General features: G+C 43.0%; 1 protein-coding gene across 1 annotated transcript; it reads right to left on the reverse strand.

The window, feature by feature from the left end:
• Nucleotides 1–1,516: 1,516 nt before the first annotated feature.
• PKD2L2 (polycystic kidney disease 2-like 2) lies at nt 1,517–12,517 on the reverse strand (the record flags this gene model as incomplete). The annotated part of the gene is made up of 13 exons (XM_010072448.1): nt 1,517–1,634; nt 2,081–2,202; nt 2,964–3,033; nt 3,126–3,205; nt 4,356–4,457; nt 5,221–5,341; nt 6,565–6,746; nt 8,211–8,381; nt 8,874–9,102; nt 9,688–9,909; nt 10,659–10,912; nt 12,071–12,201; nt 12,413–12,517. Coding segments are annotated over 13 exons (1,907 nt in total), but the record flags the coding sequence as incomplete, so codon positions are not given.
• Nucleotides 12,518–12,600: the final 83 nt, after the last annotated feature.

Raw genomic sequence — 12,600 nt, forward strand, 5'->3', positions numbered from 1 at the left:
TGCTGTGTGGTGACGCAGGGCAGACTCTGAGTCTCGCTCCTTCCTGCTCCAGCAGTGACAGCTTTGGGAGTAGGTAGGCAGAGAGCTGATTCAGCCATTACTGGGTTAATTAATTCACTGCCAGTGAGTGCACCTCCAGCTGATGAGCAGTATTAGATTGTGTCTCTGTATCCATAATGATCTCTCAGCCTTAAAATCACTGTCACAGCAATTACTCCTGTGTTTGTGGCCAGAAAACACAGTTATTGCGCACACTTCTGTAAATTCGACAGGATGCTGTTCCTCTGGACCAAGTAGCTTTTTGTCATAGTATATTGATGTAAGTTCATAGGAAAACTGATTGAGGTCTTTCAAACTGACTCTTCTGTTGTATTTTGTGTAAATCCACCTTTCTTTAACCTAAGGCCTGGCAGGGGACAGAAGAACTTGTGAAGGTGAAGACTCTGCTTGTGCATGTGTGGCAGTGGAGATGAATGAGAACAAGAAAAAACAAGCAGGAAGTTGAGGGAGCAAGTGAGGGAGAGGAGACAGAAGGCAGCTTTCAGTATGAGACAGAATAATCTTCCCTCTGAAGGTGGGGGGGAAAGGAAGCACGAATTGTTAAGACATTGACTTGCAGAATAAACAAGGTTGCTACAATCCTCCGTTTTTCCTTAGCGTTATTTATTCAGTGGTGCAGGTGGGGTGCTACAGGCTGGTGTTTTCTCATGCTACGCTCAGGTGGCATTATAATGTTTTATTTCTTCCTGTGGCTGAGTGCCAGCAATGAACAAATATTAATGACTACCCAGGAGTAGATAGTTTTTGGCCTGAACATGACACCTTGTCTCTAAGGCGATGTGTATAAATGGATTTAAGAATAAAAAGGATGTTCTGAAAATTCAAGCTGGTGCAAGTCGCCCTCTAGTGGTTCCGGCTGTTAAGGCCTGATCAAATTTTTTTTTTTTTTCCAAAAGAATTTTTTTTTTTTTCTCTGATGACAACACTAACCTGTTTTGGAAGCAACAGGTGCCTGGAACAAGAATTGTTGAGCAGGAAGCATTAACCTTGGCAGCAGATAAACTAGCAAAAGAAAGTCTGGGGAAGAGAGGGCTAATGACCCGTGTGCTGGGCTGTGCGTGGCAAGTGAGGGTTGTGCTGGGCTGCACAGGGCCAGAGATGGAGAGGAAGGTATGGAGCAGGCCTGGGATGCTGCCACTGCTCGTGATCTGCTTTCTTGGTTACCCATCTGTGTGTCTCCCAGCAGCCCCAGAACAAGGCAGAGGAATAAATGTCATTTAGGCATTTGTAGAGATGCCTACCCAGAACTCTAGCAAGGCTGGTCAGTTCTCCTCTGAGTTAAAGAAGCACCTGAAACTCTCAGAGAGAAGACCCAGAAGTGACAGTGGTATATACCTTTATTAACATTGCTGTTTCTCTTATCCAGAAATAGAAAAAAATAAAGGGGAGGGAGGGGATGGGAACTTCAAACTTTGTGATGAGTCAGGCCATCTGTTACCAGCTAAACTCTTGCATTTTACTGTGCTGTCCTGCCTGACATATCCCTCAGTTGGTAAATGTATTTAATTATTTTCTTGAGTTTTGCATCAGTGTTATTTAATCTCTGCTCCAATGTGGCTGTATACCTGGAGAGCCTGGAACACACAAATACAGAAACACATCCTTGAGATGTCGTTGCCCTTACACTTGCATGTGCAACCTTCCTCTTTGCTCACTTGTGTCAGCTGCCAAGGATCTAAATCCTGAAACGCCCTTCCACAAGCACAAGGTCTTACAGCCTCTATCCCCCTTCCTGGGCAGCCACAAGGAGATTGTCCCTGGAAGAGGGACAATATTTAAAGTTCTTGTCCTACCTCATTCTCAACTAATGTCCTTAACAAGCTGCTCTACTAAATTATTTTGTTTCCTTCTTCCCTCCCTGAGGGCAGCTGTTGTCAGCCAATATAAGAGCCCTTAAAATATCTTAAAATTACTGTTATCTCCTATGTGTCTGGTTGTCACTCGGTGAGAGTTTCAGCTAGGGCTGCAGCTGCTTTAGGGATGAGAATAAGGCTGCAAGAACAGACTTGCACACACTTACTGCTGAAATTCTGCAGTGGAGACGTAGGTCTGAGCTGGGGCCGAGTCTGTGATCTCAGTAGATGGATACTTGTGATGAAGTTTCTCTTCCCCTTTCTGTAGCTTTGATAACTTCAGTTGGCTCTATTCAACACCAGAGGGATTAAAAAAAAATAAAATCACAAAGTCAGTGTGGCTCCCTGGGACACCTGTAACACAGTCACGCATGCAGGGAGGGGGCATGCATGCAGGACAAGATATAGGCAGCTTTGAGGAGAAAAATGCTCTCTTCTCCATCTGAAAGTAATTTTCAAAAAAGTCAGGATATAGGAATACACATTTATGTTTAGAGTTGAAAGATGGCAAGAGTGTGTGGTAGTTTACAGCTAGCCAAGGGGCTTTCCCTCTCATTGTACAAGTGATTTTAAAAAATGTTTTAGAAGTGCTTGCACTGGCTTACCCCAGTACTGGAAACCACCTTTTTGTAAAGCAAAAGGAAGCTAAAGTAATCTTTCTTCTTGCTGTAGATGCAGCCTATGACCCAAAACATCGCTGTAAAACTTGTTTGTTTTCTATACATCTGTTTCTGTTTAACATTTGGGCAAATGCCCAGCTCGAAGCTTCATACCATTGCTAAGACACACTGACCTCACCCTGCTGCCAGCTCTGCTGTTGTAGCCTATGACCTTGCCTGAGCAAGATTTCATTTGAAGTTTTGGGCATAATTAGTGATTTTTACTTATTTATAGGTCTAGCTTCTAGTATTCCTATGATTTTAAAAATAGTATCCTGTAGAGAAATACCTTTTGTAACTAATGGTGGGGACAACTGTGACTCCTTTTGTATTGTTCAACTTCTGAAATATAATCAGCAGTTTCTAGAATACAGGAGAGAACAAAGCCTACCTTTTCATCAGCACTGTCTCCATCGGAAGGCTTAGAAATGTCCTTTCTTTTAGTGGCTGAAACTTTCTTGCTTGTCATTCACCCAAATGAGAAGAGACAGAAGTCCTGTGAGAACAGGTCTGTGCTCGGTGCAGGGGGTAACAGCAAATGCTGAGATCCTACCTTTCCATGCTCTCGTCTGCTGGTTTTGTATCCGTCTCTGGTTTCTTCAACTTGAGCTTGACAAGGGCCTTATTGCAACTCTGAACATAGCCAGGGAAAGTCAGGCATGTTAATTGGTTTGTGTTTAACGAGAGACACTTTTGCATAAGGAACAAACTGTCAGCATAATGCCTTGGCAATTAAACAGAAATCCCACCAGTCCATCCCTTTCTTTGTTCCCTCAGCTCAGAGAACTTACCCTGCTATATCTCAGATTTGTCATGAAATCCCTGAAAGTAATAGCCAACCAAATCCAGTAAGAGTTTCTGTTTTGAAGCATATTCAGTTTAATCTTGGTGTAGTCCAGGATAAGTAGGAGAATGAGCTTGGGCGGTGGAATCTAAGCTATGCTGCTGCTGACCCAAGTAGCTGTATCCTGGCCAGGAACTCCCCTTTCCCCTTCCTTAATGAAAGCTTTGCAGAAGCAATGTAACTGGTGTCTGTGCCACTCATAAAATCCTACAGGAAAATTTCAGGTCAATACAGCTGCCAGCCCTTCTCTACAGAGTGGTCAGTGTAGGCCAGCTTGGAGAAACACAGTCTGAAGGTGCAGGTCTCTAATCTCAATGTTATTCATCTCACAGGTGCTGCTGTGTGCCCCAGTTAAAGTCAGGTTTCTAGGTGGAGGTACTGGCTCGTCTCTGCAGCAGAACTGCAGGCAATGTCTCTGGCTCCAGTGTACACATTTGGCAGGAAAGAGGAGGTCATAATTTGAAGTTGAAATGCAAAGTCAGGGAAAGATTTGTGCCCCTATTGTACTCGTTTCTGGCACATAAAAATGGCCTGAACTCTGTGGAGTTTTAAAGGTACATCTTTCTACTTGTCTTCCTATGCAAAGAGTATCTTTAGCTTCTCAGTTTGGAAGAGCAGCAACAGCAAGCTCTGAAGAAAGCTGATGACGGGATCCATCACAAACCAGGCATCTCTTAAATATTGTTTTTAAAAGGGTGAAGTAAAGGCAGGCTCCTTGCACCCTGACTCATGTGCTACTCTGACCATTAGGAGCTCCTGTGGGTTTGATGGAAGGATGTCTCTGTATCTGTCAAATGTTTATTTAAAGTCAAAAATCAAATACTGGGTGTTCTTAGATGGTTAAGGCTCAGCTGTTTAAGGCTCTTCACTAGTAATGTCGCTTAGAATTCCTCCTCTTACCTTGAATTAAATGAGGTAGTTACGGAAGTGTTTTCTTACCCGTCTGAAGAGCTCTCTGAGCTGCAGTTCTTGACTGGGTATCACTTGAAAGTCTGCTTTGACTTCTGAATAGGTGTCATTTATAATAGCCAAAAACATGTTCTGCACAGGAGAGATGCAATTAGATATTTGTTTCTGGAAATTGCATTGGTACTATGGTGAGGCTGTTGTCTTGACGGCTGTTCTATGCCAGGGCACCTAACTAATGGGACTGAAGAGCTTTGCTGGGTGCAGGCGTGCTCCTAATGCAGTTAAATTATCTGATAATCTCAGGATTTTAGGGAATATTTTTGGGGAGAAAAATTACTTATTTCCCATCTGCAGTATCAGCTAAAATGCCAAGTTCCTTGGAGGTAATGGATTTCCTCAACCTTAATGATTCTATGATTCCTGTTGTATACTTGCAACTTTTTCAGATGGTGTTTCAATTTAGAGTAATTAATGAAAACATCAATCTAATTGATGAAGCAAACCTGCACCTATACAGTCCCATCAGTCTCTCTTCAACCTTCCTACCTGCCTAGGCTGACATTATGCAGTTTTCAAGAGCACCCAATTACGTTTTCAGAAATTAAAATATCGAGAAATGGTTGGTGCAGTCGAGTAAAAGGTGCAACGTCCTTGTTTTCTGCTGCAAAACCCCCTTTTGTGGCTGTTTGGAGGCAGGGAGAGCTGCAAAATGCCTTGCCAGCTGGGAACTGCTACAAAAGAGTTTGGACTGTTTCTCTTTGCTCCGGTGTAGAGAGAGGCAGCCAGGGCAAGCCCACGGTTATCTTGGGGTGGAAAACACTGTCTCGGAGCACTGTACAACAGTTCTTCTCTACCACTTATGCAAAAGAGTAAGCATTTTTAAGATGATACTTACCAGCAGTACGAAGAACACAAAGAATACAAATGTGATGAAGTAAATAGGTCCAAGGACTCTGTTTGCTGCTTCTACGGTTTCAAAATTAAAATCTCCCAGCACAATGCGAAACTGTGTATAGCTGGGAGGAAAAAATACAGGAATAAGGGTGACTGGCTTCTAAAGAGAAGTACTGAAAGCATTATTAAAAAAAAAATACAGTAGATACAATTGAGACTGATTCACCATTACCTTAGTCACTGAAATTGAAAGGCAAGCCAGGATAATACTGCAATGGTAAACTGGGCATTTAGCATGTATTTGAGAATTTGGAAGTATGAAGGAATTTTTAAGTAGCTTGTATGAGAAAATACTTTTATTTTGGATAAATCACCTGGTTTCAGTTGGTTTGGTTTGGTGGTGGGGTTTTTTTGTGGTTTTTTGTTGGTTTTGTTTTATCTTGTTTTTTTTTAAACTATTTCCCTTCTATTCAGCCTTCATGATCCCTCATCTTCTGCTAGGACAGAAGGTAACAGTACAGGTCCCGATGTCCCTCTTTAGGGGATCTTATTCCTAGCTAAGGAAAATATTTATTTCTCTGTATTGTAGCGTCTTAGAACTGTCTCACATCCAAGTGGATCCAAAATGAGCTGTTTTTCTGGTTTAGAAGTGCCTTAATTTTACATGAAAAGCTGCTTTCAAACAATCTGGTACACTAAAGATCTCTCTTTAAAATAAATAAGGTAGCCAGGGGCTACAGTACAACGTACACGATGGGTGGCAGGTTAGAGTTGCTACAAGGTGCAAGGACCATCAAAAGCAGTTCCAGCTGGCACCTGGAATCCATCTGATGTTGTTGCTACAGTGAGAGGCTGAAAAAAAATCTGGGGAAGAAAGTAACAGAGCCAGCAGATCGGATCTGGCGACTGCTGGCTGTGCAGCTGGATGTTTTCGTAGAAGAGCTGCAGTTCCTGTTTGCAAACATGCTCAGCTTGTGCTCTGAGCCGCTTGGGTCCCTCCAGCAGTTCTGCAGTTTTGGTGCTGGGGACTGTATCACGTGCCTGGTGTCATGTCTGCTGGGTAGTTTCAGATTCCTGCTTTTGAAAGAGACTAACAGCTCCACTGGGTGAGCTGCTCCTGAGCTTCCCCTTCTTCTGCTTCCCTGACCTGTTTAGTGTACGCGTGGTCTCTTTGGAACATAGGAAGGCTTTGGAAAACAGATGGTAGGGCCAACAAAATTGGTTTTACTGGATGAAATAAGCTGAAGTGTTGGAGACCTGTAATCTTAAATTCTGCTTAGCAGAAACTGGTTTGCACCTGCACCAAATGGGGATTTTTTAATCAAAAATTTAGAAAGTAGCATACATGCAGTTTTGGAAACTGGAAAAGTCTTCAACTTGCGACCCGAAGACTAGGTAGCCTAACTGGGCATAGGCAAAGAAAATGATGAAGAACATGATGGCAAATCCAATGATGTCTTTGGCACAGCGAGATAAAGTGGAGGACAGCTGCGTCATGGTTTTGTTAAAGCTTACATATTTAAATATCTGCAAGAGAACAGAACATGTTGTTATTGGGGGATCAAAATATATTGCAACTTCTTAACAGAATTTCTGAAATGTTATCTGTAATTTACAGATAACAGTTATAGGTTAAGTCTTACCTGGAAGTAAGTTGCATGGTATGTATCTGTAAGGAGAATTAGGATTGGGTGTGTTTCTGGAGAAGATGAATATTCTGCAGGGCAAAAATACTTATGTGCTAAAGGTAATTGTGTGCAGACAGGTCTTTGCTGGGTACTGGTACGTGTAATCAGCTCTAGCAGATACAGACCCCTGGACAAGGAGATTGCAAGCCACACCATCCTGCTGTATCTGCAGATTCCCTGATGGGTTGAGTTGGTAAGGAGCTCTCTTTACTTTGAGTCCAAAACAAGGCCTGATCAAAAGCCTTGTTCAATGACAGCCATTAATTATAAAACAATTATTAAATTAACCATTATCAGTCTGAGGGGCAGATGATGCAGGGGGAGTGTGCAGCTGGGGTACAGAAATTGGTTAACAGCCAGTGTTCCCAAACAGCTTCCTGGCCTGGGAGGTGGAGGAAGGCAAAAAGGCTTTTTATTTTAAAAGGATGTGACCTTTCATGAGAGCTTACGTTTGGGTACTTGGGGCATGATTGTAAAATGTGATCTCTTCTGGCAGATGTGAGCACCTCCCCTGCCTGTTCTGCAGCTGCTCTGTGCTGGGTGTTTCACAGACACCTGAGAGGGGAGAGAGCCTGAAAGCTGCCTGGGATCAGGCAGAGCTTTGGGAAGTTTCATCCAGTCGCTGGGAGTGCTGAGGCCACCCAACCTGAAGTCAGGTGTGTGCTGGGTACAGGGAAGGGGTGCAGACCTCAGTCAGGGTCAGTGGCATGCACACAGGCAGGACGGGTTTGGCCCCAGAGCACCTGCTTAGGAACAAAATGAATCTCTCCCTAATCTTGGAGAAGTTTGTTACTCTGTCCAGAGATCAGAAAATCTATTTGCAAGTAAAAATGAAATCAAAGGTGTCCTGGTACAAAGCCACTTCTGAATCAAGCTCAGACACATTTTCCCTTCCTCTGCAGTTAAAAAGTAGCTCCTGTTGTCCTAGCTTTTGGCTACAAAAGCTATGAATAGCTTCACCTATTACAGCCCTACCATCTGTGTAGGTCAGGCTGTGACCTGGATATATTGGGTCTAGGAAAAGACTGAGTTTGAGGAGGCTGTTGGCTATGGTGATTTCCCAGCTGCTCCAGTGGTGACAGCTGCCCATGTGCAAAATTTTTTTTAGATGGGACTTGGAATTTGTGTGACCCATGTTTATGAGGAGGTAATCTTAAACCCTTCTGGAATCTTATAAACAAAATTCTCCCTTTTAGCCCCACCTTTTCAGTTCACCCATAAGAAGGTAAAAGTGAACGTTTATGCGATGCTTAGAAACACTGTGATTCTCAAGTACAAAAAAAAAGGGAATAAGAACCAATACCTTCATCCAAGCAAAGAAGATGTTGACAGCAATCATGTTGTTGTAAAGCACTTGCCAGAATGCAAGGAAATAGAAGTCTGGATACACATGGGCATCACTCAGCAGCTCCTCCATTAGCAGAGACACTTCTACAGTGCGGTAGATATTGAAGGCAATGGCGAGGATGGATACCTGAAGGAAAGCAGAAGTTGGTGAAACTGAAGTCCTCACTGCCCCCTCTTCAGACTGTCATTTTGCACTGTATTGATTTCAAAAGGTTGTTAGTCAGATCTGAAGAACCTGAGCTTTTTAGATGTTTTGTCATCAACTGCATATATGAAATTTTATTGGCCAAATAATTTGTAATTGTACTGTGATAATTCTGGGCTTGTGCTATGTAACATGCCGCATACATTCTGATCTTGCTGCATGAGCTGCGTTACGCACTAGTGCTTCCCTGCGCTGCAAAGATTAAGGCTAAAACAAACAATGTGGATAACAAGCAGAAAGGATGTGGAGCCACAGCAAGTTGACAGCAAGGCTAGAAAAGAGTTCAGGTGTGCTGAACCACGGTGGGCCATGGGGCCTCTTCAGTGTGGGACAGTGGGACAGACTCTAACCAGGAACAGATGTTGGCCAGCGCTAGCCCAGGCTGGCAAGCACAGAAGTCAAGGGGTAGCTCACCACCAGCAGCAGCAAATCCAGCCAGTTCCAGGCACTTCTGAAATATTCCTTTTTCAGTTTTGCTATTTGTATAGCTTCCTGGATTATGAATAGAATGATAAAGAGGCAAAAGGTGATTTCACAAGCAGCCAGGAAGTAATCATAATACGTGATGTATCTGAGGAGCTTCACAGAGTAGATATGTGAGGAGGTAAGAGCACTCCCAGTAGCAGGGAACTCTACTACCAACCTGAAAAAAATTGGGGACTGGTGTTAGTTACCACTCCTTTAAATCCTTTCAGCCCTTAATTTTCTAATATTAATTACTATGACATTAATACTACCTTACTGGAACCCCTACATCTGTAAGATCTTGTAAGGGCTGCACTAAGTACCCCATGAAAAGAGTATTACGTGGTAGGGAAGGTTGATGGGAAAAAGAGAAGTTCTTGGGATACACAAGCTGCAGTGTTTGGTTAAAAGTCTTTAAAGAAACTGTGTCTCAGAAGACCAATCATTCACCCTACCCGAGGCTTCTCCTTCCACTAGCTGACAACAGGACTAATAATCCAGTCTTTGACCTTGCAAAAGGCTATGAAATCCATTCCAGCAGAACCAGCTGTACAGACCAGACACTATTACCAAAAAAAAAAAAAAAAAAAAAAAAAAGGAACGATCTGGGTCTGCTCCCTGCACTAACCAAATGTCTGCATTGTTAATGAATTACTGTCTTGCCAGCTACATATGCCTGAGGTGACCAGCCTTTCCTGGTGTCCTTATGGAAGCATCAGGCCTGAGGAAACTGGATTTCACGTGTGTAAAGGTAAGAACTCACTTGATGATACAGAAGAGGTTGACATTAGCATTATATGTTGAGAAGTCAATGAAAACAGCCCTGGTTCCTCTAGTGAGCCAACTGTTCTCTCTGAGAAACTCCAACTTCTCCAGGCTCTCCTGCTTTGATTTAGGTAAGGTGAACATATATCCTCCGCTGCTGTACCAGCCCATAGATCCCCAGTACCATGGGGAAAAGGAGGAGGCTGAGGTGTATTTCCATCTGTCAGAAATGGGAAAACAAAGCAGCTCAGCTTATAGAAACCGGACTGAAGTAAGCTTTAACTTTTAGTTTATACAATCCTTGTTAGTTCTTTTGTTCTTCTGCAGCCACAACTGCCCATTTAAGCCAGACCTTTAAATAAGACTTTTCTTTATGTGAAGTGTGCATGAGACATATGGCCTTAACACATTCCCATTTCTCTTATTTGCTAAATACTCGGGACATTTGCAAAACAGTCTGGATTTCACCCACTGTGGGCTAGACAGTTTATTACCTTGAAACCTGTGCAGATAGATGGAATATCTCTGGTTTACATGGTTTGTTGTTACTGTGGCATGTTCATATCTTCTTTCATTGAGTTAAATCAATGCTAAATGAAGTGTGTGAAGCAAGCCTTTTGGCTCTGTTTCCACAGCATTTCAGCATGATTCCCATTTATAAACATGTATTGAGGCCTCATATAACTGAGCATTGCTCCAGAGATGTTCGCGGAGATAGGCCCATCAACATGTGCTTTTGCTGAACTGGGCTTGCTGTTTCCAGTTCTTCCTGTCTCTCCACTATAAATTTCCCATGCCAAATTCCCATCTATAATGTTGCCACAAAAACAAATCCGTGGCATACCTCAGTGTAAACAAGAGAAAAACTCAGCTAATCGCATGTACAGTTGTTACTAGCTGAAGAATACCAGCATTAAGGATATGGTTAGGTTTTCACAAACATTTCTGTGCTGAAGTAGAAAGACTTACTCAGATTCGTTCTTTGGACCAAACTCAGACCTGTCTTCAGCTTGATAGTGATATTTACTGTAACAGTCTTCTAAAAAACTATGGAAAGATGGGTAGATGGAGCAAGTGTTGTTGCGTACTTTAAGCTGGCGAATCTGGGCTACTCCCAACAGCAAATTCTCATAGTAAATATGGCTGTTGTTCTGGAGGGTTAATGTCATGTTGTTGTACCATTTGTCCCAGTAGAGTCCATCCAACAGCCGTCCTTCTGCAAACTATATACGCAAGTGAAGTTAAAGTTTCAAAAGAAGATTTAAACGCCACTATTACACCACTTTTTAGCATACCAATCTCTACAGGGTTCTCGGGTTACTTACAACTAGAGAGTCTAAGCTAGAATACAAGAAATTCCACCTATGTACTCTATTATAAATAAGGTATGTTTACATCTTTTTTTTTTTTTTCTATGAGTCAATTCTATTCCCTGTATAATTCAACCAGAGACATGTAACGGGATTACTCAGGCTAAGACTACAACATACATCTGCTTGGGGTTTCACTGAAAAATTTCTGCTGAATTCTAAACAATTATATTTAAACAGAAATACTGTACGTTGTTCTAACAAACTCTGTTGGCTGTCTCACTCTGAAGATCTGTTTTGGGATATATTTCTGAATAGATTTTTTTGATCACCTGAATCTTAATGACAAAGTATTGTTGAAGGTGGGGGGAAAATCCCTCTTTTTCTGGGTGTTTCTTAGATGCAGATAAAGAGCATTAAACCTGGGGAGAACATTATTCCAAGAACAAAACAACATGCCCCCATGATTTGGCACCATCTGAGCATGTGTTGAAACCATTTCCAGTACATCAGCACACACACTGTATTGCAAGGGCTTGCTATTTTAGGGACTAGCAATAACACCAAGATAAAGAGGGACTACAGTTCTTCCAAATAAATTGTTGTAAGCAGGCATTTCCATTTTTAAGGAAGAGTACGGTGAGAAACTTTGCCTTCTGCTGTCAGCTACGCAATGCTGGTAATGTGGGGAATTCCTCCACCTAGTGAGAACACAGATACGTGTTTTGCAGCTGTCACTGAAATATGATGTAACAGCAAAAACAGGTGAATCAACATGGTACGCTCTCCTGGCTGAAAGTCAGAAGAACTGTAAACCCAAAATATTTCTGTTTTTACTGAAGCTCTTCTCAGACCAAGCCTAGGATTGAAAATATAATGCAGCAATGAATTAGCCTATTTCTTTCCTTGACTGATTATTCAGAAGTATCAGTGCTCCTGTTTGTACCCAGAATTTCTCCAAATGCATTTTAAGAAGTTATTTGATTTTCTTCAGCTGAATGCACAATTAACTCCAGGAGCTTCTTTACCTGTTTGCTCTCCAGGAAAACCTCCTTGCAATGAAACCCTTACCCTCCAGAAATCCGCTCTGCTCCGAATACTCTCAAACCCGCTCCCGTCGCCGTTGTCGTTGGGCTCCAGGAAGAGCCGGGACATGACTTTGTTCAGGTAGAACATGTCGGTGCTCACCATGCCGAACGTCACTGGAAGGAAGGGGCAAAGAGGGGATGCTGGCGGGCTGGAATTAGGGGATGACAACAGCTTCTAACCTCCTTTCTTAACTGATGGTCACTAAGTCATGGTGCTAGAATGAGGCGGTCAGAGCAATTTTGGCCGAGGTGACCCTTGTGGGTGGATGACACCAGAAGAGGTACAGCTGGGACATGAGTTACCTCGGGCGGCTGGATGACTTACGGATACAGAGGTCTGCCAGGAAGATCCCGTAGATGATCAGCTCCCGCAGGGTGGTTTTCAGTTCCAGCTCTCTGCTGCAGCTCACCCGGGGTTTCAGGGCACCTGCTCGGGGACACAGGGCACTCAGCGCACAGACCCCCCCATCCCCGGGGGCCTGCACCCCGCTGCCCGCGCTGGGCCCTCCCTGA

Source organism: Pterocles gutturalis, unplaced genomic scaffold (genome assembly GCF_000699245.1).
Source record: "Pterocles gutturalis isolate BGI_N339 unplaced genomic scaffold, ASM69924v1 scaffold9867, whole genome shotgun sequence".
In the NCBI taxonomy this organism is placed as follows: domain Eukaryota; kingdom Metazoa; phylum Chordata; class Aves; order Pterocliformes; family Pteroclidae; genus Pterocles; species Pterocles gutturalis.